Source organism: Saccostrea cucullata, unplaced genomic scaffold (assembly GCF_032062105.1).
Source record: "Saccostrea cucullata isolate Sc308-1 unplaced genomic scaffold, CSIRO_AGI_Scuc_v1 ctg1212, whole genome shotgun sequence".
NCBI classification, from domain to species: Eukaryota; Metazoa; Mollusca; class Bivalvia; order Ostreida; family Ostreidae; genus Saccostrea; species Saccostrea cuccullata.
The window spans coordinates 31,962-58,498 of record NW_026924449.1 but is presented as its reverse complement, the minus strand read 5'-3'; the positions used below and the strand labels follow the sequence as shown (position 1 = coordinate 58,498).

The window sequence follows — 26,537 nt, the reverse complement described above, 5'->3', positions numbered from 1 at the left end:
TTTTTGATTTTACGTAATCACTATATGTATACAAAAAGAGAAAGGGAAACAACGTCAGCTCGAATTTACACAGGGTCGATCTCGGAAATAACTCGTGTTTTCAATAAAATACCTTGCAGTTAGTGAAATAACGTCTGGGATCATTCAGTAATAATCACTCTTTAATAAAAATACCATTGCGGTCATTAAAGAATCGTGGAAGTCGTATTTTTCAGATCCGATATCCTGTCATGCCAGTGATGTAGTTTAAGTCGTCCACTAAATTCGCTAAACATTGCATCCAATATTTAACACGAGATGTGATTGGTCAATGGTGCTATTCTAGAGCAAATCTGACCAATCACGCTCCGCCTTTAACCAATCATGGGTTATTCCAAAATGTCGTCTGTTCTGGGCTCGAGCCCCTCTGTGAACGAAAAAGCTACCGTATTTATTCAAATCGGAGATGTTGTACCTTTTGATTGCAATTAACAATAGAAAAAGATTATTTTCGTGAACGCTGGATCTTTACTTTGTGTTTTCCATCTCCGGAAAGACATCAAAACTGGAGAAAATTGCGAATTTTGCCTTGTTTTAGTGGACGACTTAAAGTACATCGACTCGCACAACGGGATATCGAGTTAGTATTACCCAACTTAAACGCTATAAAAAGTAACGAGGTTTCTGTTTTATTAAAGAATGTATATTGTAGTATGATTTCTAGTTTTAATTTAATTGGCTACATTCTTTTTTCTATGAGATACGAAATATTTCCGAGATCGACCCTGTGTAAATTCGGGCTGAGGTTGTTTCCCTTTCCTTTTTTGTATATATATATAGTGACTACGTAAAATCAAAAACAGTATGTTACCAGCCCCTGTGAGTATGACGACACCAAAATAAATTATACGACAAACTCTTTATTCTGATGTCTGTATTCTTTAATCAACATGTTTACTGTACTTCATTCTACAAATAAAACAGAAGTTTTTCGACATAAATCATGAACATGATTTTTGAGTTTATAAAAATATGTTTGATCCTTCATCAATAAAACATCTCTGTATTTCAGAGAGACAACAAAATATGACGTCATTTAACTGTCTTTGGGATCTTGGTATCTCCTTATGTTTGTTTGTTCCATAGCACTTCTTGTGCTTTATAAGCACTTTTTAAGTATCATTTTTTACTCTTCTTAGAGGAACTTGATCTGCCGTTGGTTAAAGAAAACAAGATCAGATTTATTACAAAGAAATAAGAAAGAATACATTCACACCTATACAGTAAAAAGCACTTAACATTTATTCATTTCTGCTTTTAAAGTATCTACAACACATTTTTCAAACTGTAATTATTTAACTTGAATACGTCGCCAGGTCCAACAAAGCATGCGTTACAGTCATACTCGATCAGTAATGTAGTAATTAGTATGAATTATAATATAATTTGATTTTATTAAGAAGGATACGATTTGTCCTTTGTTTTGTCTTTGTTTTTACTTTTGTCTTTTGATTTCGACTTCTGTTGGGAATCTTCTGTAGGCTCCTCCTGTTGAAAACAATGTTAGAAACATAATTTAACAAAACAATCTAATTCTCTTTTGCATATTATTTTATTTACAAGATTTTCCTTTAATTTACAAATACATGTACGAAAATTTATTTTCTTTTATAATAGGAATGATTTTTATCAAGAAGCGCGATTTATCAGCCATTTCCTTTCTGTTGCTCAATATTTAAACTTATAAATAAAGATTAATAATAATCATAATCAACAAGTAATAGGTTGCATGAGATTAAAGATATCTTCTACTAACCTTGACCTTAATTTTAACATGGCCGTCTAGTCGATCTCTGGACTGATCACGTTTGCTGTGATGTTTATCGGAATCTCCATTGACCTTTGAACTGGAATGACCTGTAAAATCATGGCAATTAAATGAAAATTTAAGACAGCTATCAAAGAAAATACAAATAAATGGACGCAGTATTGGTTGCATATTTCAAAAATTTATTTTTCCTGAAACAGTTATCAATGGTATAATACTTACTATGCAGAATTTCTACATTTCGGTTTATTTTATTTGAGTTAACTGTGTTTTACCTTATTACATACTTCGATATCACTATTTGGGTTCCTTACTTTGGTCTCTATTTTCTGTCTTGGGGTTCTAAACTTCAGATAACACTTTGTTTACCTTTAGTGTAAGGATTCTAAACTTCAGTTTACACGTTGATTCTACATGTCTATTGCTGTATTGAGATTCCACATATCAGTTTATTTTGACAGTGTTTGGGTTCTACAATTCATTTTGAGTGTAAGGGCTCTAAGGGATTTTACAATGCAGTTTTCTAAGACTACCGAGTTTGGGTTTCATACTTCAGTTTATCATAGCTGTGAGGGTTCTACACTTTTTTTATATATGTGTTAGGGTTATAGGTGTCATAATATTTTGAATGTATAGGTTTCTTCATTCCAGTTTACGTTGACTGTGTTAGGGTTCAGTTTTTGTGTTGAGGTTCTTTTCTATTGTATTGTTTTTTTTTATGGTGTTGAAGTTTATTGACTGTGTTGTTCTACAAGTAAGTTAACTATATGTCGATTTTTGTGGTGGTGGGTGGGTTGTTACCTAAATTTATTTCACTTTGTGTATGCGTCTTTGTGTTGATTTTCTTCACTTCAGCTTACTTTGTGTTGAGGTTCTATATTTCAGTGTTGGGGTTGTACACTGCAGTTTACTTTGTGTTGGTTTCTTCACTTCAGTTTACTTTGTTTAGGGTTCCAAACTTCTCTTAAGTCTGTGTTTGATTTCTATACTTCAGTTTAATTAGTGTAGGTTTTCTACATTTCTGTTTACTTTGTCTTGGGATCCTTCATTTGAGTTTACTTTTGTGTTAATTTTCTACATTTCAGTTTACTTTTTATTATATAATTATTCATTTCAGTTTATTATTTGTTAGGGATCCTACACTTTCAGTTTACTTTGTAGTGGCATTCTACACTTCAGTTTACTTTGTGGTGGCATTCTACACTACAGTTTATTTTATGTTAGTTTTCTACACTTGTTTACTTTGTGTTGTGGTGTGTTAGTTTTCTGCACCTCTGTTTCCTTTGTGTTGGGATTTCTACACTCGTTAAGTTAGACGTTGGACTTACTGTGCTGGGGTTCTACACTTCAGTGCATTATGTGTAGGGATTTCTACACTCGTTCAGTTAGACGTTGGACTTACTGTGTTGGGATTTCTACACTCGTTCAGTTAGATGTTAGACTTACTGTGCTGAGGTTCTACACTTCAGTGCATTATGTGTAGGGATTTCTACACTAGTTAAGTTAGACGTTGGACTTACTGTGTTGGGGTTCTACACTCCTCCGTCTTTTTGTTTCCCCCTCGCTTGCTCCGTCGGGATAATCCTAAAAAATACATTTCATAATGAATTGAATTTACATATAAGAAATAATAAAAAATTATAACACTTGATTCTTTGACATGCGAATAACTGACAAATATTGATTAAGGGGAGAATTCATCTTCGCTAGCCAAGGGTTTCTGATCCGCTACTCTCCTCATGAACCCTTGGCATATGGTGAAGTCAAAAAACGGGATTGTTTTTGTCACGTGATCTCGGATCTATCATGTACGCACAGATTGCGTCATCGACAGAAATAAAGACACGTGTTTAAAAAAAATTAAATCAAAGTTTTTTTTAGGAATAATTAAGAAGCAATAATTGAGTTATGTTTAATTATTACTTACAGCACAAATCGGAAGCTTCAATATAGAATTTTAATCACATATTTAGAAGATATTGGATGATATCATAGCTATTCATAGAATTGCATGTTATCTTACGGATCATTGTTTACTTGCGTTTTTCATTTCCGAGATTAAAGAGTCAAGAAGTATCCCGAACGCAAATATCAAAAACAATTGCTGACTGGTCGACCGGTCGTACCGAATCCCAATCAGAACTGGAGAAAAAAAACCCAACTTCTATCAAGACCGTATATGCCAAGGGATTATGAGGAGAGTAGCGTATCGGAAACCCTTGGCTAGCGAAGATGGGGAGAATTAGGCAACATAGGGACGTATACTAATCTACTCCGCGTAAATTTTAGTGTAGGCAAGTCTTGTTTTATTTTTTTTTTTACTTAGAGGCTTCAATCTTACTTCTCTCCAAATAAGATGAAAAGTTAAAAAAAATATTAGTTTAAAGTTATAGAGAATACTAAGAAACACATTTAGATTTTATCAGTTATTACAATGCTATGGAGCGTATGAAAAACAGATGATTGGAGAAATGAGCTTCCAATGGACGCTTGAGGATGTAATTTACTTTTAATCGAAGGAATTAGTCGGAAAATACTGTTAATATTTCCTTGTTAAATGTGTTGATCTCCAAATAAAGTCATATTATCAATTGAAAAGGCTAAATATATCAACGGTAAAAATTTTTTCATCAATACTAATTAAGGGATACGAAACAATTAATATAGCTTAATGTTAGTAATATTTTTACGACTCATAGCACAGGAAACGTTAAAAGTTTCAGAATCTAACACCAGATCCAAGAGTTTTAACGTTGACAAGTTTTTGGCCGCAAATACTCGCATTCTGGAGGGTATAAAGGAAACTTGCTACAGTATATCATCCATCTGTTTTAAGAGAGGTTATTTTAACCAATAAAATACTTTCTTTGCTTTGTTAGTACGGGAATTAATGTCGCAGCTGTTGCAGAAAACCCCGTGTAAGTGGGCTATGTATTTTTTTCTGCAAAGCTGCGATGTTAACTCGAACTAAAAAAAAAAGAAAGAAAATGACACATTTTCTTGTTTATATTTACATCTGTATGAAAATAAACATTAAAAGTAACATTAAATACCTATTATGTTAAACACTGTATTATAGACATATATTTCACGTGTATGTTATTGTATGCATAAATGATGGAACAGCCATCGTTCAAGAGGTGGTTGATTAGTGTCGTTTATGGACTTATTGTCTTCATAAGAAATAAAGGAAATAATATTCAGTGGATGTAAATATACTACATTATCGGAATAAAACGTAACACCTAAGAAGTCCTGGCATTAGTGGTAGTCTAGATCAGCATGTTACACCTCATACTGAACAGAGACGTATAAGAGAATACGTCTCTGTACTGAACGACTATAGACATGTCAAAGTCAAGATGGCGTTCACTATGTATATTGATTGAGTGTATGTTGTTTAAATTCCCTCTCGAGAATTTTCATATTGAGACGCCATTTGCCGATGGTGAGCTGCAAATTTTGTCCTATGCTCGGCACTCGGGGCCATTGAGCAGTGAGGGGTCTTTTACGTGCCAGCACCTATTGCGACACGGGACCTCGGTTTATACGGTCTCATCCGAAGGACCGGTCTCCACATCCAACGAAGCAACTAATTACTAGAAGTAGTTTATATATTAATTTCCTTGATTCCCACAGCATGTCTGAAGTACACGTTTTATTTTTCCTTGAAATCATCATTAGTATGAGCCTTCTAATTCTGAAATAGATACTGTAAACCAACTTTTATTCGCGTGCCAGAAATTTTTTCCGTCATAGCGAATTTTTCTCTCCGCGCATGTCCTCAAAGTATGCATGTGCCTATCAACAACAGATCCAAAATAGGCTTGATCGCGAAAATTAATCGTTGCGAACTAGTTTATGGCCCGGTAAATCGCAAAATATATCGTCGTGAATAAAAGTCGGTTTACAGTATGTCTGTAACCATTACAAATATATATATATGTAAAGACCTACCAGACTCATCCTTTTCCTGTCCTTCCTCTCGCGTTCTCTTTCATTTGATGGACTCTGTACAATATATACACAAGTTGTCATGGTCAAATTTTAGACAGTATGAAAAAACTCAACAGAGAGAACCCTGCACAGTAAGTTAGAGTTATGTGACTATGTACAATATTTGGGTATTATCACATGTACAAATTGCTAAACTGCAGTACAAAATCTGTTACATGGTAAAGCTCATATTAATGTCGGTGACTGAAAATTTAAGAATTTACGACAAATTTGGCTAGGCAAACATTTCTTGCCCTCAGCTATACAGATGCTAGGGAGGCAAGTTACCCTAATCCTGCAGGATTCTCAGAGTATACAACTGTTATAGTTCTGTAACTTATATTTCGTTCTGATACTGGGAGATTGACTCGATCTGCTATCTTGTATAAGCTGCATGAGTCCCCAAGGCAAATTTTGTAGAATATTTTTTTAGTAGTGTTGTAAATAAATGTTGGAACTCTCAATTTTAGATAAATTTGGCAAATTCGTGTAATACATAAAATGTGAAGAAATTAACACTGATCACTCTCATAATCCACTCAATACAGTAAACAAGAGATGTTTGTAAAAGACTTATGCCCCCTCCCTAAAATAATTGGAATTTTTCTAAAGGGGCATAACTCTGTAGAATATGGTATGATTGTTCCCAAAACCGAACTTGATCTAGATATTCTTATGATAAATCTGTATTTTAAATTTCACTTCAGTATGTGCAACCTCTGCGAATAAAAGGAATGGAAATTGATAATAATTGGAATTTTTCTATGTCCAAGGGGCACAAATCTGTCCAATATGGCCCAATCATTCCCCAAATCGAACTTCATCTAAATATTCTTATGATAAATCTGTCTTTAAGATTTCGTTTCAATATGTGCAACCTCTGCGAAGAAAATAAACAGAAATGATGGACCGACTGACAGACAGCAACAAAGCAAGATATCAAAATGAACCGCGAGACAAAGACCCCAAAGACGGGATCAGGTGCCACGGAGAAGTAAGCATCCCTTGTTGACCGAAAGTATTTAGACCGACACATAGACATGCAATATACACTTGCATTTAAAGACCATTGTAGACTCTGTGAAATATATTAATTGTTCATACAATATGATTGACTCTGTCCATAATATTAATTAGAAATAGCTAAATACAAAATGTTCAAATCCGTAAGGAAAATTCTGTTCATTGTTTTACTACAAGTACAGTTGGTGCAAAATTACTTGTTAACCTAGGATTGGGATTTTATGCTATACAACTAGCTTTCCTCAACCTTTCGATATTAATTCATGCAGTAACAGTTTAAACGAATCCTATTATAACCTTCGGCGATAAGAAGCTATGTAAAGATGCAGGGAGCTAATCAGAAAACGTCAAACAAAATATTTTATAGAAGTAAATGCTAACTTTTACGCAAACTGCGATATACGTTAAAATTGAAAACCAGCTTTTTATTGTATTGACTTACATTTCTAATTCTGTAAATGCAAAGTGTACTTTGTAACAAAAACTTGACTTTCTAATTGGTTTTTCAAAGATTTTTTTAAGGGGTGGGGTGGGAGGCCAACTTTTTTCCAATGCCAACTTTTTTTCAGTACCAATTTTTTATACTACATTTCCTGACCATAGAAAAGTGTGTGTGGGGGGGGGGTTCCCGATTTTCCGAAAATATGACCTCTCAAAGAACATTTCCTATAGTATAACTAAATGTATCAAAAAAATTTAATGTTGAGTAAAATAATCCCCTGTATGCTACGTAATTGTAAGAGACAGCCATTACTTCTTTAAAATTAAGTCAGACGTTTTCTGATTGGTTTCATTGGTTCCTTATATCTTTACATATATAGTTCCTTATCGCCGAAAATTTAAATATATTGTTTAAACTGCTACTGTTTAGATTAATATCGATTTATTGATGAAAACTTGTGTAGCATTAACTTATATTTTAGTTTAACGAGTTATTTTATACAAATAGTCAAAAAATAAGCAAACCAGAAAGTATTTGTCATTGGGTGGGTCAAAATAACAGAATTTCTGGACTCATGTGGTTTTTTGGTCGCACAGGACGTTGAGTGAAAATGTCTTAAGAGAATGTCGTTTCTATTTTGTACATGTATAATAGGGTCAGACTAAGCGATGTCACCCAAAGTGTGAAACTAGCCAACATCATTTATTAATACTAGGAGGCTTAATTTTGTCTTTTTTAAGCCCCCGTTATCAAAGATTCAAGATATATACTTTTTGCCTTGTCTGTCTGCAAAAACTTTAACCTTGCTCATAAACTTTAAAACTCAAAGGATGGGGCTATTTCTTTCATACTTCATGTGCATTCCTTGTGACAAGACCTTTTCTATGGGTACCACTAAATGTGACCTCTTGACCTTGAAGTTTGACTCAACTGCACAAAAAATTTAACACTTCAATCCTGGTCAGATTTTTTGAACAATTAGCGCTAGGGCTTTAATATTCCAGTGCAACCTTTCAGTGCGTATACATATTTTTTACCTTGACCTTTCAGTTTGACCCCTTTTAAAAAAAAAAAACAAAAAACCAAAACTTTAACCTTGGTCATAACTATTTAAACAGATAGAACAAGGGCTTTAATATTTCATAGGTCAAATTTCCTTGTGACAAGACCTTTCTTTTGGTACACCTTGACCTTTGCAGTTTGACCTGCATTTGAGAAAATACTACTCTCTCCATAACCTGCCGTAAGTGGGCATCAGTGTTTCACAAATACATTTTGTTATGTTGCAATTTCCATTGAGGTCCTTTGTGAAGAATTTCAATATGTTTTAATGATCATGGAAACCCTGCTTTATATTGTACACTTTTATTGAATATACAAGGCCTCATCAGGATACATGTATTCTTTCCATGGGAATAATATTTTGTACTTTACCTTGAACTTAGTTTGACCCACACTTAAATCTAAGCCACAACTTTTGAACAGTAAAAACAAGGCTATTTCACAAGTGTATTCCTTGTGATAGGACAATAAATTTTTGACCTTGACCTCCTTTTGAAATACATCACCCTTGGCCTAACTTTTGAAAATCCAGTACTACAGCTATAATATTTCACAGGTACATTCTCTGATACAAGACCTTCAATTGGATTGCAACAATTTTTGCCTTTTGTCCTTGACCTTATTTTAACCTTGGCCATAACCTTTGAACAGTTAGTACTAGAGTTTTTATATTTTCTTTTCATAAGAAATACACCTTTAAAATATTAAAATAAAAAACCATACTAACTGTGCAAAAGTTACATCAGAGGTTAAATTTCTCTTTGAAATGGGTCAAACTCTAAGGTCAAAGTTTCAATACCCATGGAAAAGTCTTGTCACAATGAATTCAAAAGTGAAGTATGAAAGCCCCTACAACAACTGTTCAAAAGTTTTAGCCGAGGTTAAGGTTTGACAGTTGCTGAAAAAGTGGGTAAAACTACAAGGTCAAGGTTAAAAATGTATATACCCAAAGAAAGATTGTGCTACAAGGAATGCACATATGAAACATGAACGCAATAGCTATAGACAAGGTTTATAATTTCAGCTGACAGACAGACAGGGTAAAAAACTTCAAATCCCTAAATCTATGCTTACTTGGGCATAAAACACATTAACACCACCCACAAACAACTGCCCTTTCAAAACTCAAATTGACTCAGTAACCAAATGATATAAAACAAAATTGCTGACAGATACTGTGCAGCAGGGAATTAACTCACAGAGTTAATATTTGCTCTATTTGCGGAAATAGAAATTCCCCAAATTCAACATGTGCAAATATGCATGAAAAGCCCATTAAAATACAATTTTGAACAAGTTCAAATAGTACCAGACTGCCAGATATGTAGAATCATTTTATTATCCTGTATCTATGGCTAGAGAACCAATCAAATATATCTATCTTAATCTACGCATGATATGGATCATCACGTGATCTGATACAACTTCTTACCTTTCTGTGGCGGTCCCGAGTTTCACTGTGATCCCGGTCCTGGTGAAGAAGAAAAAGAAATGAAAAACAAAACACCCAGGTGGTTCCCTGGCACCACTCCTCATCTGTGGCTCCTGATGACCTCCTCACGGATCTAAAAGCCCCCCATCAAGCACCCTATCCACCCTCATTTTAACTTAATTTTAATTGTTCAGTGTGAAAATCATACATAATTCTGATGATCAACAACAATATTAAAACTTTTTCACAATTGTCTACTGTGATTTGAAATGATGTTGGTGTAAATTTCTGAAAATTATCCATCAAATTAAAATGAAGAAAAAAATTAACCGCATTATGTTTACTGCCTCTTTTTTTCAAGTTTGGCTTAAATGTATTGCATGCAACCCCTTATCAATCTGTTCTTTATCAGACTTTAAAGCAGAAAAAAATGTACAAGAATATTTGGAAAAGAAATAAATAATCATTAACTCCCTTTATAAAATCATTTTCTCCCTAAATGGCTGTTAAAAGAATTACATTTAGACAATTGTGCCTTTTCCATATTCAAATAAAAAACATTAATTCATAAGATGCAACATTTAAATCATGAATTTTTATAACAAAGCCAGTTCACAGACATTTCAACTTGAACACATGATATAATACTCATTTTAAAAAAGAACAACTTCCTTGCTTTATAAAATAAAATGAATTCAACAGAAACATAATTCCATTTAAGTTCATGTATATTCAACCTGAATTAAGCACTATTGTACGATAGCACAATTCGCTGTCAATTTAAGAAGAACCAACCAGTTAAGTTCATTTCAACATGATTATTTCAAGAAACTAAATGTTGGATAAAAATGCTAATTAGCAAGATTAAAAGTTGATATGTATTCATTATTATAATAAATCCATTTCTGTGTATCAGCGTTTCTGATATTGTCATTTGTTAAAAGCTGCCTGTACTTTCATATGAACGCATAAAATAATGTTAAATCTTGACGTAAAAAATACAACAAAAATTTTAAATGTAAAACTCCATACTCAAAATAATATACACACTTTTCAGTGTAACAACAAAATCTACAACATTTAATAATGCAAACTAACAGAAATGGATTTCTATCATAAGAACTGAGACAAATTTGGCAAAACTTCATTAAAATTGGCATAAATCACTCAAAAGTTTTTTTTTAAAAAATTTCCCTGGAATGTACAGCACTTAAATCTTACTTAAGGATTTCTACAACGGATTTCAAATTAACAAAGCTTCTTAATTCCATATGGCACTAAATCTTCAGTGAAGAACAATGATTATTTTTAGCACAACAGAAACTGTAGCCTTTCACATTATCTTCATCCCGGCCTCTTCATAAAAGAATTTAATCCCCTAAGAAGCATCACAAATCACAAACAAACCACTTAACCTTAAGAAATTTCACAATCACATCAGCATTGTCTCCAAGGTATTTGATTCTTTTTGGTCCCCAAATATTTTGAAGGAAATCTGGCGTTATCATTCTATGTCCTGGTGGCATATAAAATAGCGGGCTGGTACGTCATTCTAATCATCATATCCAGGGAATAGTAAGGACAAGGATGGTACCATCATACAGTGGGAATACTAAGAGCATTGACTGGAGGGCTGGCAAGGGTATCTTATTTCCAAATGGCAGTGACTTGTAGAAGAGAGAAATTATTACTGGATTTCATGAAAACCTCTTATATGGGTGAGACAAATTATTACTCAAACTCCTGGAAACGTGATGTTGGTTATTGGTATAATGAGGGGGTTGTATCAATGCATCAGCTTTAAAGTAAGACTTTCCATCATCTGGTAGTGGTATGATGAGAAATTATTACTCAATCTCTTGGAAACCTCTTTATCATTGACAGTGGCATCTGGTATGATGAAGGAGTTGCATCAACATATCAGCTTGGAGACAACACTTTTTATCATCAGGTACAGTTCTTTTGGCTATAGAAACCTCATTTCTTCACCAATTCTCACTCAGGAATACACACAAGTCTTTCTCCGATATGGATTTTTCTTCAAATACTGGTGGTAAATATTTGTTAACCAGGCCCCAATTTTTCTACAGCTCTTGCATCAAAGTCTTTCTATTTTAATACTTATATCAGATATGAATTCGGGTGTAATATGACCTCTGGCTCTTTATTTTGGCTTTATCATGCAAATTGCAAGCTTCATCATTTCATTTTCATTTAAATATGGATGCTCAATAAACAGTAGAACTTATGGATAATTTGGAAAAGCAGATATTTTACTTTTTGCAGTCCTTTCTTACAATAAAGGGCAAACCAGAATGAATGCAAACGAGCAATGGTTGAGAAAACATATACAATTGGATGGACACATGGTGCTTTGGGAAACTTCTTTAGCAAACACTTTGGCCCAAACTCATTGGCAAACCTCTGATTCTTTCTTCAATTATTTCTGGGATGTAGTCCATAATCATCACAATTTTCATCTGGAAAACCTTCAGAATACTTTCTTATTACATTATTTCATAATTTAAGTCCCTTTAAATAGCATGAATTTAAATTTCCCATGGTAAAAAAAATTGAAAACTTATTTTCCAACTTCTCTTTCCTTCCATTCAGCTTTTCTTTCTCATTTTAAACCTGGACTTTAATCCTCTTCTAAAAAAGCTCTTCAAATTCCTGTTTTCCTACATGGCAGGCACAAACCCTAAAACTTAAAAACTGACAAGGCATTTAAATACTGAGGATTCCACAACCGCTGGCCTTTACTGTGAGTGCAGGTGACCCTCTTTCTGTCGTACACAACATGACACCAATATTACGAGTAGACTTCCGTCATACTAACCTTTGACCCTGAAGCTGATGAGCTTTCCAATTTTCGACGTTTTGTATCTGAAAAAGAAAGAAATCATTTATTAAAACTTCATTCCTTGGATTTGCACAATGTCAGTTGTTATTTTGCAAAACACAGTGGAAGATGATAACAAGGAAAAAATCTACTCTCCAGATCTCAATCTCTCTTTTTTTTATTTCCAGACTTGCATTCAGTTGATATCTAGGGCTGGGACGATACTGAACTTAGCCGATCCGATACATATCACGATACCTTAGGTGCGATACGATACATATCATGATATATTTAAAACCAAATAAAACTAGATAATTTTTTTTAGAACTTTTAATTTGGAACATAACAGTGTGAGAAAATAAACATATTCATCAAATGAACTGTCAAATGAACTGTGACTTACTGCCATTGGGTTTTGTTTATTTAACATAATCTGTCTGAAGCCATTTTGAAGCTTATATTTTGAATTCTGTATCTCCAAGATGTTTATACTTTATTCTGTTTGTTTAAACGTCTTGATGACTAAAGACTAAAGTACTAAAAATTTCTAATTCTAAAGCCTGGATATTTTTGGAAATTAAAAAAAAGTGCGGTCAGGTATCGTGATGCTAAATTAGATGAATTGATCCGTAGATCGTCAAAATGAATATTGTGATGCATCGGTGCACCGATGGATCGTCCCACTACTATTGATATCCAAATAGATTGACAACAATAAAAACAGCAAAGTTTAACTTAGAAACATCAGTTTGGTTTACAATAGCCTTCAATACACCAGCCTACATATGCTGTCCTACTTGATCACTAAGCAATTCCTACCTCTCTCATCATGTGACTTGGACGCTGATCTCTCTGGACTCCTCCAGGCTCGACTCTCGTGGGCCCCGATGCTGGACGCTCGCTCCCCCCGGTGATCTTTGGGCTCCCTGTCCTTCGTCTCTGAGGGACTGTGGATCCTCTTGATTTTGATCTTCTCTGTCTTCTCCTCTTTGACCTTCACCTCTCCTTGACTGACGTCATGACCTTCCTTTCTGTCCTTGACCTCTTTCTCGGTCCAGTCCTGAGGTTCCTCTTTTATGCGTATTCTCTCCTCCATCTGAGGAATTTTAAACATATTTTCAATTGATGTGAAATTCATTAATGTGAATAGATACCTCATTTCAAATATCATAATCTTACATAGTCTAATGAAAATTGTCATCAGAAATTCAGAGGATTTACAATATCCTATATTTGCATTATGTAGGTCTTAAATTTGAGCTGAAACTATCTTCTTTTCTAAGAGAGTGTACTCCACCCAACATAACAGAACCCTTGAAAATACACTTTCACTTATATTTGTCTGCAATGCATATCTAATAGACTTACAAAATGTTGTGAGGAATTCTGATTTTCAAAACAACATACAACTGAAAACTGATGCAAAATTTCAAGAACATGCCTCCTTTACATTATGGTAGGATGGAGATCCTGGGACAACGACATTGAGAGTTTTAGTGACACCAGATAAATCCTGGATTTATACAACAAAATTACTGACATTAAAACTAATCCATCCTCTCACCTTGTCTGGATTCCTCTCCTCCTTTGTCCCTTTATTCTCTTTATTCTGACCCCTCCCCCCTCTCACACACAGTCTCTCATCTTGTCTGGGTTTTTGTCCTCCTTTGTCCCTTTGTTCTCTATATTCTGCCCTCTCTCTCTCTCTCTCTCTCTCTCTCTCCCTCTCATACACAGTCTCTCACCTTGTCTGGGTTCTTCTCCTCCTTTGTCCGTTTGTTCTCTTTATTCTGCCCTCTCTCTCCCTCCTCCTCGGGCTCTCTCTTCACCCCCTTCTCTTTCTCCCCTCACATACACAGTCTCTCATCTTGTCTGGGTTTTTGTCCTCCTTTGTCCGTTTATTCTCTTTATTCTGCCCTCTCTCTCCCTCCTCCTCGGGCTCTCTCTTCACCCCCTTCTCTTTCTACCCTCACATACACAGTCTCTCACCTTGTCTGGGTTTTTGTCCTCCTTTGTCCGTTTATTCTCTTTATTCTGCCCTCTCTCTCCCTCCTCCTCCGGCTCTCTTTTCACCCCCTTCTCTTTCTGGGAGGACTTGTCCTCCTTCTGAGATTTCTCTTCTTTTGATTTCTCTTTGTCTTTTGATTTTTCCTTTGAACTTTTCTTTGTTCTACATTTCAAAAGAAAACACAATTCTTAAATAATTCATATTTTCCTGCAACGAAGAAATTAACTTCACATTTTTACCCCGTTATCAACAATTTCAAGATACTGTGTACCTATATGTGTATTTCTTTATGTGGGATTCATATTTAAGTGGCGTTGGTGCAAACAACAATGCTTGAATTCATGAATATCGCTCAGAAATAATTAATATTAATAAACAGCATTGAACTCCAATTCATGTTCATATAGTAACCTTTCCACACAGATACAGACTATGCACAACATAGACGTTTTCCCTCTTTACTGTCCCCTATAACCATGACTTACCCACTCCCCGGGTCTCTCTTGTCCTCATCTTTTCTGTCAGATTTAGACTTCCCCTCCGATTTATCTCTCTTCTCTGACTTCTTCTCTTTGCTACTAGAAGATTCCTTTCCTGTTCATAAAAAGGAAAGAATCAAAGGATGAATAGGATTCCAATTAACGAATTTTCGAGCATGCATAATTTTTAAAAAGTAATGTATGTAATATGTAAATGCATCTTCCACACATCTCAATCAGAGACAACATATCATTGATCAAAGCTACTAACTCATATCTCATTTCATTTTGTTTGTGACATACTTCTTATCTACTCACTAATTAACTATTACAAATCTTAGATTGTTCTTTCAATCTCATTTAACCAGTCTGTCCTTCGTTTACTCATTAACCAAAAAAACACTTTTGAATCAATTTTTACTAATTGCAATCTTTGGATATTGATATAAATACTGGTCAGTAATACTTACCCTCCCCATTCTCTTTGGAGGATTTGGTCTCCCCATTAGCTTTGGATTCCTGTTTAACGCTTCCACTTCCAGGCTTCCTCCCTTTCATCTGCCAAATTGAGAGATGTATAAATCAAATGAACAGTACACTAGACTCACATCAATTACTAACCTTAACAGTGTATACACAGGATCAAGAAAATACTAGGCATTGACAAATATTAGACAAGATTTCAGATTTCAGGAGAGTTGGTTTAGACAAGGTTCACTGTTATACCCTTTTACACTCATGAATACTGTGAAATCACTAATTTTCTTGGGGGTTAATTTTCATGGTTTTCAAGGTATGAAGAGACCCACGAATTTATGCCCACCACGAAATGCAATTTTTCACACATATTACTACTGAACAATTCCTCAACCACGAAATCAAATTCCCATGAACCAACATATTTTCCTCAAACCACAGAAATTTGACCCTTAAAAAATTTGTGATTTTTACAGTACATGTATTAGAGCAAACATGAATATATTTTTTTTTACCTCTTTGTGGTGGAACATGTTTTCCTGAACCCAGCTGTTTTTCTTGTTCTTCAGATGTCCTGAATACCTGGGGAGAAATAAAGCAACGGGATAAGAACCATCTCTACTTGTAATAACTTCAATTAATTTCTAAGCTTTAAATGCAACTGCTGTCAAATATGAATTGATTCAAGCAGTCGCACATCAATAAATTGTGTCAACTTTGCATAAGAATGTCTAAAGTATAAAGAAAAACATCCCAGAACAAAATTTTCTTTTTGCCATAATATCTATAATTTCAAAAACAAATTACATCATTGCCAGAGCGTAGATGTCGGGTCGTTTTCCTTTCTCATCCTGTCGTAATCGATCCACTCGTCTCTCCAGAGCTTGTCCAAACTGCTGAATCTTGGGATAGTTTGGCAAGATCTGCAGCAACGTAAAATGGATAACAAGATTTTGAACACAATATTAGAAATCACATTTTTAGTATAATTCACAAAATATTTTTACTGCAGCTTTTCAGCAATGTTTTCCATTTATTTCAAAGTAAAGAGGGGGCTGAGCTTTATGAACAAAATTTCTGTGGACCTCACATCAAATTTTTATTTCAAAGGGGTATTTTTGTCAATTGAAGAGGTCAATTTGGCCGGTAGCCAGTTCATAGGGGAAACACTGTTTTCAGCTATATTTTATTCAGCAAACTGGTACCTTTGTCAGGACAATAAGAGCATTGCGTATCTGGATGTAGTTTCCTGACTCTAAACAGGCGACCATGGCCTACAACGAAAGAAGTCAAACATGAATCACAGAGTGAGAAAATTAATAAGGAACAGCACATAAAATACATGTAAATCAAAGAACACACATTAGCTACATGAAAATCAACACAGTCAGAAAAGGCCCCACTTTGATTTTACATAGGAAAGGTACAATAGTTAATAGTTACTTTTTTAGTTAGCTAAGCTTCATCAATAATAAATTAAACTGATGGCCCAATTAACGTTGGTCACTTATGCAAATCTGAATCTACACAAGTTGTAAACTGCAGGCAAATCAGAGTGTTATATTTAAAATATATTATTGAACAGGCCATCTTTTAACTACATTTAAAGTCACTTGTAAATTACATGTTATTGAAAATTCATATTTTCTTATTACATTTTAACCATCATAAGAAAATTGTTCCTATCAAAGATAAGTACATTTTAATCAAAAGTAAATGAGGCAAAATTTAACCATATTTCAAAATCAGTTAATCATTGTTAGTTTTAAAATCACTTGTTAATTAAAAATTAGTAAAACGCCCTACATGAATCTCAGAATATTAGCAGGTAATGTATTTTTAATCAAAGTGATAAAACCTTCAGAGTTTCATAATACAAGTAAATTTTAACCAACAAGACCATTTTAACTTTTTTTAAAACTTGCAATCTAAGGGTAAAAAGAAACAGATACATGTATATTTCTCTTTTTTCCTTCTGTTTTGATAATGGTACATCTTTAAATAGAAGAGATCTGAAATTCCAATTTTCCTAGGAAAGTCAAACTCAAGAACAAGTCTGAAAGTTACTGTATGTCAACAAATACTGTATCAGCAGAAATTTTTGCATGGATTTAATTTTGGCATTATTAGCGACGGTGTTGAGATCGTTTATATATTGCTCAAGAAATTAAGCTTACTTGTAATAATTTCTTTAGTGAGCATTTTAATATCGTGAAAATTACATCTCACTAAAAATGAATTACCAAAGTTTTAGGACAAATTGCTAAATTTGCATCTTGCTAAAATTTCCACTTGTACAGTATAAAATTTTAACTAGAACTGTCCAATAGGGACAAATACCCCCCGCTGGGTTTTTCAGAGAAGGTGCCAATTCAAAAATACTTTATGGATCTAGATGTGTTCACTATTTACTTACAAAAATTTGTAATGAAATATAATCCTTTGTAACATTTTTTTTTTTTATTTCTGATTAAAGAAATATATTGCAATTATGTGTAATGACACTCTGCAAACTGATTGTTGAAAAAAAAAATTGTTATACAAAATCAAATTAATCTTGATATATCAAATTCATTTTGAAAATAAAGAGCTGGTCATCCAGTAATGAAGTGCTTTGACAGACAATAAATTACAATTAAGAGAATAAGAGAAGAGAGATCTTTAATTCTTGTGCCTTATTCCCTGTAGATTAGATAACACACACGCTTGATAAGAGATGTGCCTTAACAACTTCCAACACCAAACTCATTAATTTATCTTTAACTGGATGCATGTCCAGTCATTATTCCCAAGAGACAAATGAATTTACATTATCTTCTGTGTAATGTAAAAAATGTTTTAAACACTTGATGATGTTTCTTTTTTTAGTTTTAATGAGTTGTTTTAAGCTGTAGTTCACATTTTGTACAGATATTCTAGATTCTATGTCTCAAACCTTATACACAAGCCCAAAATGAACAAGTCAATTAAAATAAAAAAAATAAAACCTGTAAAATGCAGAAAAATGGACAAATAAAGTTGAAAATTCCAGGTGCACACCTTCATATGGTTAATAATAAGTGTACAAATTTTCAGATAAATTCTTGCAATAGTTTGTGAGAAAGTCTGCACAAGACCACAAAATAAAAATGAAAAAACACCTGTAAAATTCAAAATAATCATCCAATCAAGATGAAAATATCAGGTGCACACCTTCATATGGTGAATAATATGTGTATAAATTTTCAGACAAATCCTTCCAATAGTTTCTGAGTAATGGTCCAGACAAAATCTCGTCTACAGACAGACAGACAGACGGACATGGTGATTCCAATATACCCCCCCTAAACTTCGTTTGCGGGGGGTATAATAAAGCAGAATGTGTATGAGGAGAATACAACACGTGTAAGACTTGCTAATGTTACCTTAGTGATTCTGAAGTGCCACTTGTGACAGACGTGTCGATAATTCTCGTAATCCAGCTGATCTGCGATATTGACGCTGTCTGTTCCTTTTCTAAACACTGTCACAAAACCAGGATAAGCAGCACACTCCTGTAAAATCCAATACATATAAAAATGTTTTAGGATTAATTTACAATTCCGAAAATTTATTAAATTGGCAATGTCCATATTTGTTGTCCAATAATCTAGATACATACTTTTTGTGACTTATTACTATGTTTTAAGGTAAAATTTTACTTCAGCCTTTCTGATTTCAAATCTACATGTATGTGATGTCAATTACAGTTAAATCATCCCTGCTTCGTGATATCTATTAAGATTTTCTCTTTTATTGTTTCACATTAATTTGTCACAAATCTTGTATTATTCAATTTTTGTCATGCTTCAGATTCCTGTATTGTTTTCAGTTGTAATTAACTTTACCTTATCGTAAATCTCCTTGCTGCTGTGCCACTTCATGATGGTATCTAGGGAGGCACAGAGAAATCGTCCATATCTGTGGGCCTCATTCTCCGTACAATTAGTCACGGTGTAGGTGATATCACAGAATATCTATCAAAAGATGAAAATACAGTGTATTGCTTGTTTCAATTATCAACTATATGTAAAGTTTAATTATATACTGTAAAATCACATATTTTTGTGGGGTCAAATTTTCGTGTTTTGAGTAAAAAATATGGTTCTTGGGGATTTAATTTGGTGGATGAAGAATTTTTGAGTAGTAATTTCTGTGAAAAATTACATTTCGTGGTGGACATAAATCCATGGGTTTTTTCATACCTTGAAAACAACGAAAATTAAATCCCCAAAGAAAATATGTGACTTCACAGTATATATACTGAAAGGAAAAAGAAACGCAGGGTAAACTTTTCAGGTGAATTAAATTTGTTTTTCTTAAAATATGTTTTAGTTTTCCTATCTAACTTTTAAAATCATCTTTCAATAAAGTGCCACGCCACAGCATGATACGCCTGTCAAAAATTTTCAATTACATTGTATCTTAAACAGTTAAAAGTGCAGGAAAATCATTTCAACCTTGATTTTAAGATTTCAATGATTTTTACACACCTTAAAAAAATTGTTTATCCATCCCCTGTGGTGTACTGGCATTAATTAATTATAACAAATATTGCATCATTCATAGATTTCTATACCTTGCCAAATGCCTATCATATTAAACAATATCAAATTAGTCTTCACAATTTAATCTATACTTAATTAATTTTGGAAATAAAAGGCTGGCCATCAAATATAAACTGACCAACAGTTCTTCTGTCTAATTCCCGAAGGATACAGATAAAATCATGCTCTTAAGAAATGAAAGAGACATGCAGCTAGCCTTCCTACATTGAACACATTAATTAATCTTTAACTGGATGCTTGTCTACTCATTACTCCCAAAAGATTATTGGATCTGCACAACTACCATAAACATTTTTAAAACATATAAAACATCAATGATTTTTTTTTTAGATTTAATGTCAGACAGTTAATTGTTAATATGCAATTCATATGGAAATGCAGATTCCACCCCTACCCCCATAAAATTAATTTTTAAGTTCATAATATTATGTAATATCAAAATAGTTTCATATGCAATATCAAATTAGTTTTAATTACTTCTCATCAAATTCATTTTAAACCTTTGGCTAGCCAACAAGATCTATTTTTAATCCAACAGGCTTACCCATTTGGCCCAATACTCAAGGGATATAGATAGCACCGATGCTCTGACAGCTACTCCTCACACTAAACTCATTAATTTTCCTCTCTAATTTGACATGCAATTTTCTGTTATCAAAATTCTTTTTGACCAGTGCTAGATAATTAGACTCATGGGAGTGGTGGAATTTCTCTAACCTACATTATATTTGTTTAGATTGCTGTCAAGTTTATGCTAAAAAAAATAAGTATTTTCTTGATTTAACATTTTTCTAATAAGGTTAGTGCAATAGTTTTACATTTTTTGAATGTGTAAATGAATAGAAAAAAAAAGACATTTTTATTAAAATTCCTTTCAAATTAAAGGTCACAGTGACCTTAAAATAGGTCGCGACACACCTTCTACCTAAGATGCATAAACTGGCCAAGTTTGATGATTCTAGGTCTAATAGTTTTCTAGTTATGGACCGGACAGGATTTTTCCATATTTGGCTATAACTTTTTAGTTATAGGTCAGAGCGACCTACTTTTTGTGCGCGACACACCTTCTACCCAAGATGTATCAGCTGACAAAGTTTGATAACTCTAGGCCTTATAGTATTAAAGTTATGAGCCGGACACGAGAAAAGCTAACAGACAGACGGACAGACAGACGGACGGACGGACGGACACGAAGCCTATAACATAATACGTCCCGTCTTAAGACGGGCGTATAAAAAGATATAGCCAAATTCACATTTGATTTTGTCTAATAATTCTTGAGTTATTGAAGCTCAAATGACGATACCCCCCAAAAGTGAAAATCGAAAATTCTCATTATCTTCAATGTCTTTCCCGTGCATCTGTCAGAGCCTTATTTCTTCTTTGCATGGAATTTTAACTTTATGTTTATCTTTCAAACCCTGGCTATATTTGGCATGAGTAACCACGCAAAAAAAATAAGTCAAACGGCGCGCGCATGCGCCAGTGAGAGGAATACAACTGTAAGTTGATTGGCTCAAAAATCCAAAATGCGGAATTGTGTTCTTTCAAATTTCGTATGAATGTAATGATTATAATCTTCTACTGTATAAATGGCTGTTTTTGTGGTAGTAAGGTGGCGATTTAAGAGATGGCAGGACGAATAACCCGCTCCTAACATGACTCTGTTTCGTGTTAACGTCATAGTCACGGTTGATTGAAAACCATTCCAGACCCTCTCTGACAACGGGTAACACGTTTTATGGGGGAAAATTTACAAGAAATTGCTTTGTAAACCGATGTTGCCTTTTTCATTAATTAGACAATTCGAAAACAAGACCCCATTGAACTTCCGCAAACTGTGCCAAGATTGCTAAAAATTCATAATGTCTCTTAATATTGAAAAACGATGTGCATACCTCATATGCATCAAATAATGCAACAAGATTTGTTGACAAACTCGTCGTTATCAAATTGCACTTGTTTTGGCCTTTTTAGCGTTTTCCCTACGTGACGTCATAAATTTTACAGTTGAGTAATTATGAATACTGATTTTGCTGCACAGTTACTAAATTTCTCTTCTGACCAATTTTCATAATTTTCGGTCATGTGGTCAAAATTTTTTCAAACATTATGTTACCCTGCGTTTCTTTTTCCTTTCAGTATATATATTTTTTTAATACCTTTTACACTGCATAACCATATGTACAATGTACATGTATCTTATAAGTATTCTCTTTTTGACAATTGACATTTAGAAATGATATGAAAACCTGAACAATTAATGTTGACACTTACCCTATCACAACAGATAAGAGTGGAGAAGTTGGGAGTCTTCAGATCGTGTAAGATGTGGATAAACTTGGCACAGTACACTGCATCGGAGGCCGTGAAACAACAGCGAGGGAATATACACAGCTGAAGGAACTGGGTTATCGTCTCATTCTTTGTGGATCCTAAACAGAAATGATCAAAATTTACATAACTGTTCATAAATTTTAAACATGATTATTCATTGTAGTTTTCAACATACCATATATACGAATTGGTCTCCATAATATCAGAGAGCATATGACATAAAGTAACTGATGCTCCAACTGTTAATCAACTTCTGTTCACATTACCTATAATTCCTTTACTACAAATGAACCATGAGAATTCAATCTACCTAAAGAGTATTTTATGATGACTAAAATGTACAACGTGATGAATCACTGGGTACTCTAATACAGTATATTAAGTCTATACAACATATAATGTCAGGGGCACCATTGTAAGGGCTATATAACTGCCATTTAAGACTACAATCTTGAATGATTAATAGCTTAGTGTCTCAGTTCTTGAATGTAACCCAGTCAGGACCTACCTCCAAAAGATCAATTATTTTCTGAATGGTCATTTGCACACCCTAAACACAACCTCATTTTACAACATAAATGTTTTATTTACTGGAAATGAAACACAAATCACATAAAGCCTTCCATCTACCCATTACATATACATGTGTATAACATAAGATCTATGTTTAACATACTGGAGATGAACCAAGAGTCCCTCTGCGCCTTCAGTCTAGCCATCACACGACTACAGTGGTCTCCTTGTTTCTTCATCTCGTCCTTCAGTTTGGTGATCAGACTGCTACATCTCTCCTTCTCCTTCTTCTTTTTACTCTGGGGCTGAGGAAAGCAGAGGAAAAATGAGAATAATGCACTGTAAGGCCTGAATTTACTAACACTACTTGTACATACAAAACCACAGGAAAACTTTGATGTAGGTATTGGATCTATTGTGGTTTACATGTGGGTACTTGATCTACTTGTCTTACATACCAGATCTTCATTGTCTTCTATCGCTGTTATCTGGGCACTAAGTTGTTGTATCTGTTTATCATACACATTTGTAGGTACAGCAACATCATACATAGACATGGACCAAAATGTCACAAAGAATGTTGCACTGAAAATGGAAAAACAAAACCACATAATGAATGACAGCATATCATACACAGTAAAACATTATTAAAGAAAATATACTGTAACATACATGTTTGACATCTTTAACTGTAGAGTATTCAAGTGCACTTAAACTTTGATATCTTGAAAATTGAATACATATATAGGATACGTCCAAGAGAGTTTGGAGCATCAACCTCATTTTTATTATTTATGAATTTCCCAATCATATCAACTCTGAGATAACAAGCCTGACTCATACCTGAGGTCCTCCCACACTCGAGGACTATAAATAGGCTGTATCAGTTCTACCACTGGGTTCATCACCTCCTCCGCTGCCTCAATATACCGCTGTTGCTACAAAGATTAATTAAGTCAAATATGATATCGCTTTGCAAATTAAAACTGTAGCTGACATTAAAATAAACAACCAAGACAAAAAGAGAAGAGTTATTGTACCTTTAACTGGCTTCCTGACTGTTTGTTGTTTTTGTCCATTTTGCGAAGTTCATCAAATTTAGACTGTAATCATAAAAGAGTCCACATAAATGAACTATTTCTTAACATTTCTAGTGCGAAATAAAATTGATTAACTTCTTAACATTATTAGTAGGAAATAATTTTTATACATAACACTTATGGCAAACTGCTGTAAGCATACATATACTTTATATACATTTTACAAACAGTAAAATGTGAAGGCTTACATTGATTGTATAGGTCAAACAGTGAAATGTGAATGCTTACGTTGATTGCATAGGTATACTGTGGACGGCATAAGAAGAAGGCGGCGTCGGCTGGTACATGGTACGTCGTGATCAGCGTGTCTATGGTGGGCAGTCTCTTCACAAACTCCTCAGTGCTCAGCTGCATCGACAGGAAACTCCCAAACTGTACCAGGGTGTCCTGACACTGAAACACAAAAATTATACATAGACAGGAAACTCCCACAATAATATCGTGATTTTAAACTACATGGATACTGTATCTTATCATTTTCTGGACTATACCTGATCATACAGCTTTCCTACGAGTTTAAGGTGACTCTCTGAGCTCTCCTCGTAAATCACGCTGTCTCGCTGCTGAGACATTAAGATACACAGAGCCAAGGCCAGATCATGTTCTAACAGAGAGTCTTTTAATCTCGTGGATGACTTCTTTGTGTTCCTCACTTGAGCGAAATATCCACCCTACAATTCATATCTTATACAATTATTACAAAATCTTAGAAAACAGAAAAAAAAGTTTTATCAGCATAGTGCACATAACAGAGTACACAATGAAACTTTTTTTGCCACTTTGAAAATCAAAGTTCATTTTAAACAATCAATCTGATGTTAAGTTCTATGTCTTTGCAAAAATCATGTGAAAATCATACTAATGGACTATAAACTTAGATAAGCTCACTTTGTGACCTCAGTCTAACTTTTACAGAGGAATTAATAGTGGAAAAGGGAGACTGGAGATCAGAAGTGAGATCCTGTAAAATTTACGGCCCCAGAGGCTGCTGTTTGTTACCTCCTGTCTGAGGAGTTCTCCACCAGACATGGCATCCAGCTGGTCGTCTGTGATCTCCTCCGAGATTTCTATACCCGCCATCTTAGTGACCACCTCACGTAACAGCAACAGGTCAAAACTACAAAATAGAAATTATAAATCAGTTATGTACAGTCATCAACAGGTCAAAATTACACCAAAGAAATTTCACATCAGGTATACAGACAAGAACAAGAGTACAGGAACTGAATAAAGAGTACAATCTTGGGGCATTCTGCGTACCTTTTACCAGCTTTGAGTTGATTTGCCACATATTGCATCAGCCCAGCCAAGTCTACTTGGTATTTCCTACATATACAACCAGCAAAGTTTGCAAGACCTGTAAAGTTAGAAATGAAGACTACTTAAAAGTATCAAACCATGTGGCAAGTAAGTCTTTGTACTTACACAGCTATTTGCAATAAGATATTGACACATATATAATAGAAATTTTACTGAAATTTCAACTCAACCAATTTCATGTACAAGTACAAGTTAAAACTGTTTATGTATAATTTAAAGAGATTCCATACTCTGTAGCCACTTTGATATGTTTGTATCATCATATTTCATCCGGCTTTTGTCAGGATTGGCCAAAGCATCAATAATGCAGTCTGTAGCCCGTTAAGGAAGGAATAATTCATTAATTTAAACCTGATCATTGTCAAGTAACACTTTATAAAGAGGAAAGTGCATCAATGTGACACAAAGTCAATCTACACCACATTCTATCCCAATCTTCTAAATCATTACATAAACCCAGGTACAAATTACAAGTATTATCAAAATAGTCTTCAAACAAGAACAAAACTATTTACATTTGACAAAACAATAAGTCAATAACACTTGAAGCTCCGCTTGGCATTTTCTGCTGAACTAAGCTGCAGCACATATTAGCATTATCTACAGTCTGTACCCTCTGTTGCCCCATTTTGACATGACAAACACAAAACCTTGTTCTTTACAAGCACTTGCAGTAACTGAGCTACAAACAATGAAGATTTGATTTATGTAAAGATTAAGAAAGGATACAGGCCAGCATGTCGTAGGAGAGGGACGTTAAGTATTTCAGCGAGTCTACCACGGGACCAATGAAGTTATCATGGGTCTGAATCTGAGAGAGAACCTACAACAGAATTTTATAGAATTAGGGCACCTGTCAAAAACCAAGGAGATATTATGAAATACCTTGATCTGGGAAGTGACACAACTTACGTATTCAAACAGGACCCCTGGGTTACTGTGGCTGAGTTTACCAAGCTGTCTTCCTGATGGCTTCACATTTTCTTTTGAAAGACGTCTGCAAAATCAAACAAGGAAAATACGATTAACTTCACTTTAACTTTACATGAGGGATAAGATTATGTAACATTATTGTCTCATAATGTCTTATTTATAGGATTCATGAGGCTTTGA

The 26,537-nt window shown here is 34.2% G+C and overlaps 1 protein-coding gene across 1 annotated transcript in view; it reads right to left on the bottom strand.

Moving 5' to 3' along the window:
- Positions 1–898: 898 nt before the first annotated feature.
- LOC134266444 (THO complex subunit 2-like) overlaps positions 899–26,537 on the bottom strand; it is a 32,505-nt gene continuing 6,866 nt past the window's right edge. Inside the window, exons 14-41 of the mRNA XM_062748683.1 lie at positions 26,337–26,421; positions 26,154–26,247; positions 25,655–25,735; positions 25,365–25,461; positions 25,104–25,221; positions 24,596–24,775; positions 24,333–24,497; positions 24,045–24,107; positions 23,848–23,942; positions 23,463–23,589; positions 23,168–23,309; positions 22,432–22,589; positions 19,435–19,563; positions 18,973–19,101; positions 16,774–16,842; positions 16,376–16,491; positions 16,084–16,150; positions 15,562–15,649; positions 15,098–15,206; positions 14,594–14,774; positions 13,424–13,700; positions 12,602–12,648; positions 9,763–9,801; positions 5,765–5,818; positions 3,328–3,391; positions 1,796–1,896; positions 1,448–1,527; positions 899–1,189 (exon numbers count right to left, since the gene is read on the bottom strand). Coding sequence (XP_062604667.1) covers positions 1,159–1,189; positions 1,448–1,527; positions 1,796–1,896; positions 3,328–3,391; positions 5,765–5,818; positions 9,763–9,801; positions 12,602–12,648; positions 13,424–13,700; positions 14,594–14,774; positions 15,098–15,206; positions 15,562–15,649; positions 16,084–16,150; positions 16,376–16,491; positions 16,774–16,842; positions 18,973–19,101; positions 19,435–19,563; positions 22,432–22,589; positions 23,168–23,309; positions 23,463–23,589; positions 23,848–23,942; positions 24,045–24,107; positions 24,333–24,497; positions 24,596–24,775; positions 25,104–25,221; positions 25,365–25,461; positions 25,655–25,735; positions 26,154–26,247; positions 26,337–26,421 — 2,986 coding nt within the window. The 3' untranslated portion in view covers positions 899–1,158. The remainder of the gene's footprint in view (positions 1,190–1,447; positions 1,528–1,795; positions 1,897–3,327; positions 3,392–5,764; positions 5,819–9,762; positions 9,802–12,601; positions 12,649–13,423; positions 13,701–14,593; positions 14,775–15,097; positions 15,207–15,561; positions 15,650–16,083; positions 16,151–16,375; positions 16,492–16,773; positions 16,843–18,972; positions 19,102–19,434; positions 19,564–22,431; positions 22,590–23,167; positions 23,310–23,462; positions 23,590–23,847; positions 23,943–24,044; positions 24,108–24,332; positions 24,498–24,595; positions 24,776–25,103; positions 25,222–25,364; positions 25,462–25,654; positions 25,736–26,153; positions 26,248–26,336; positions 26,422–26,537) is intronic.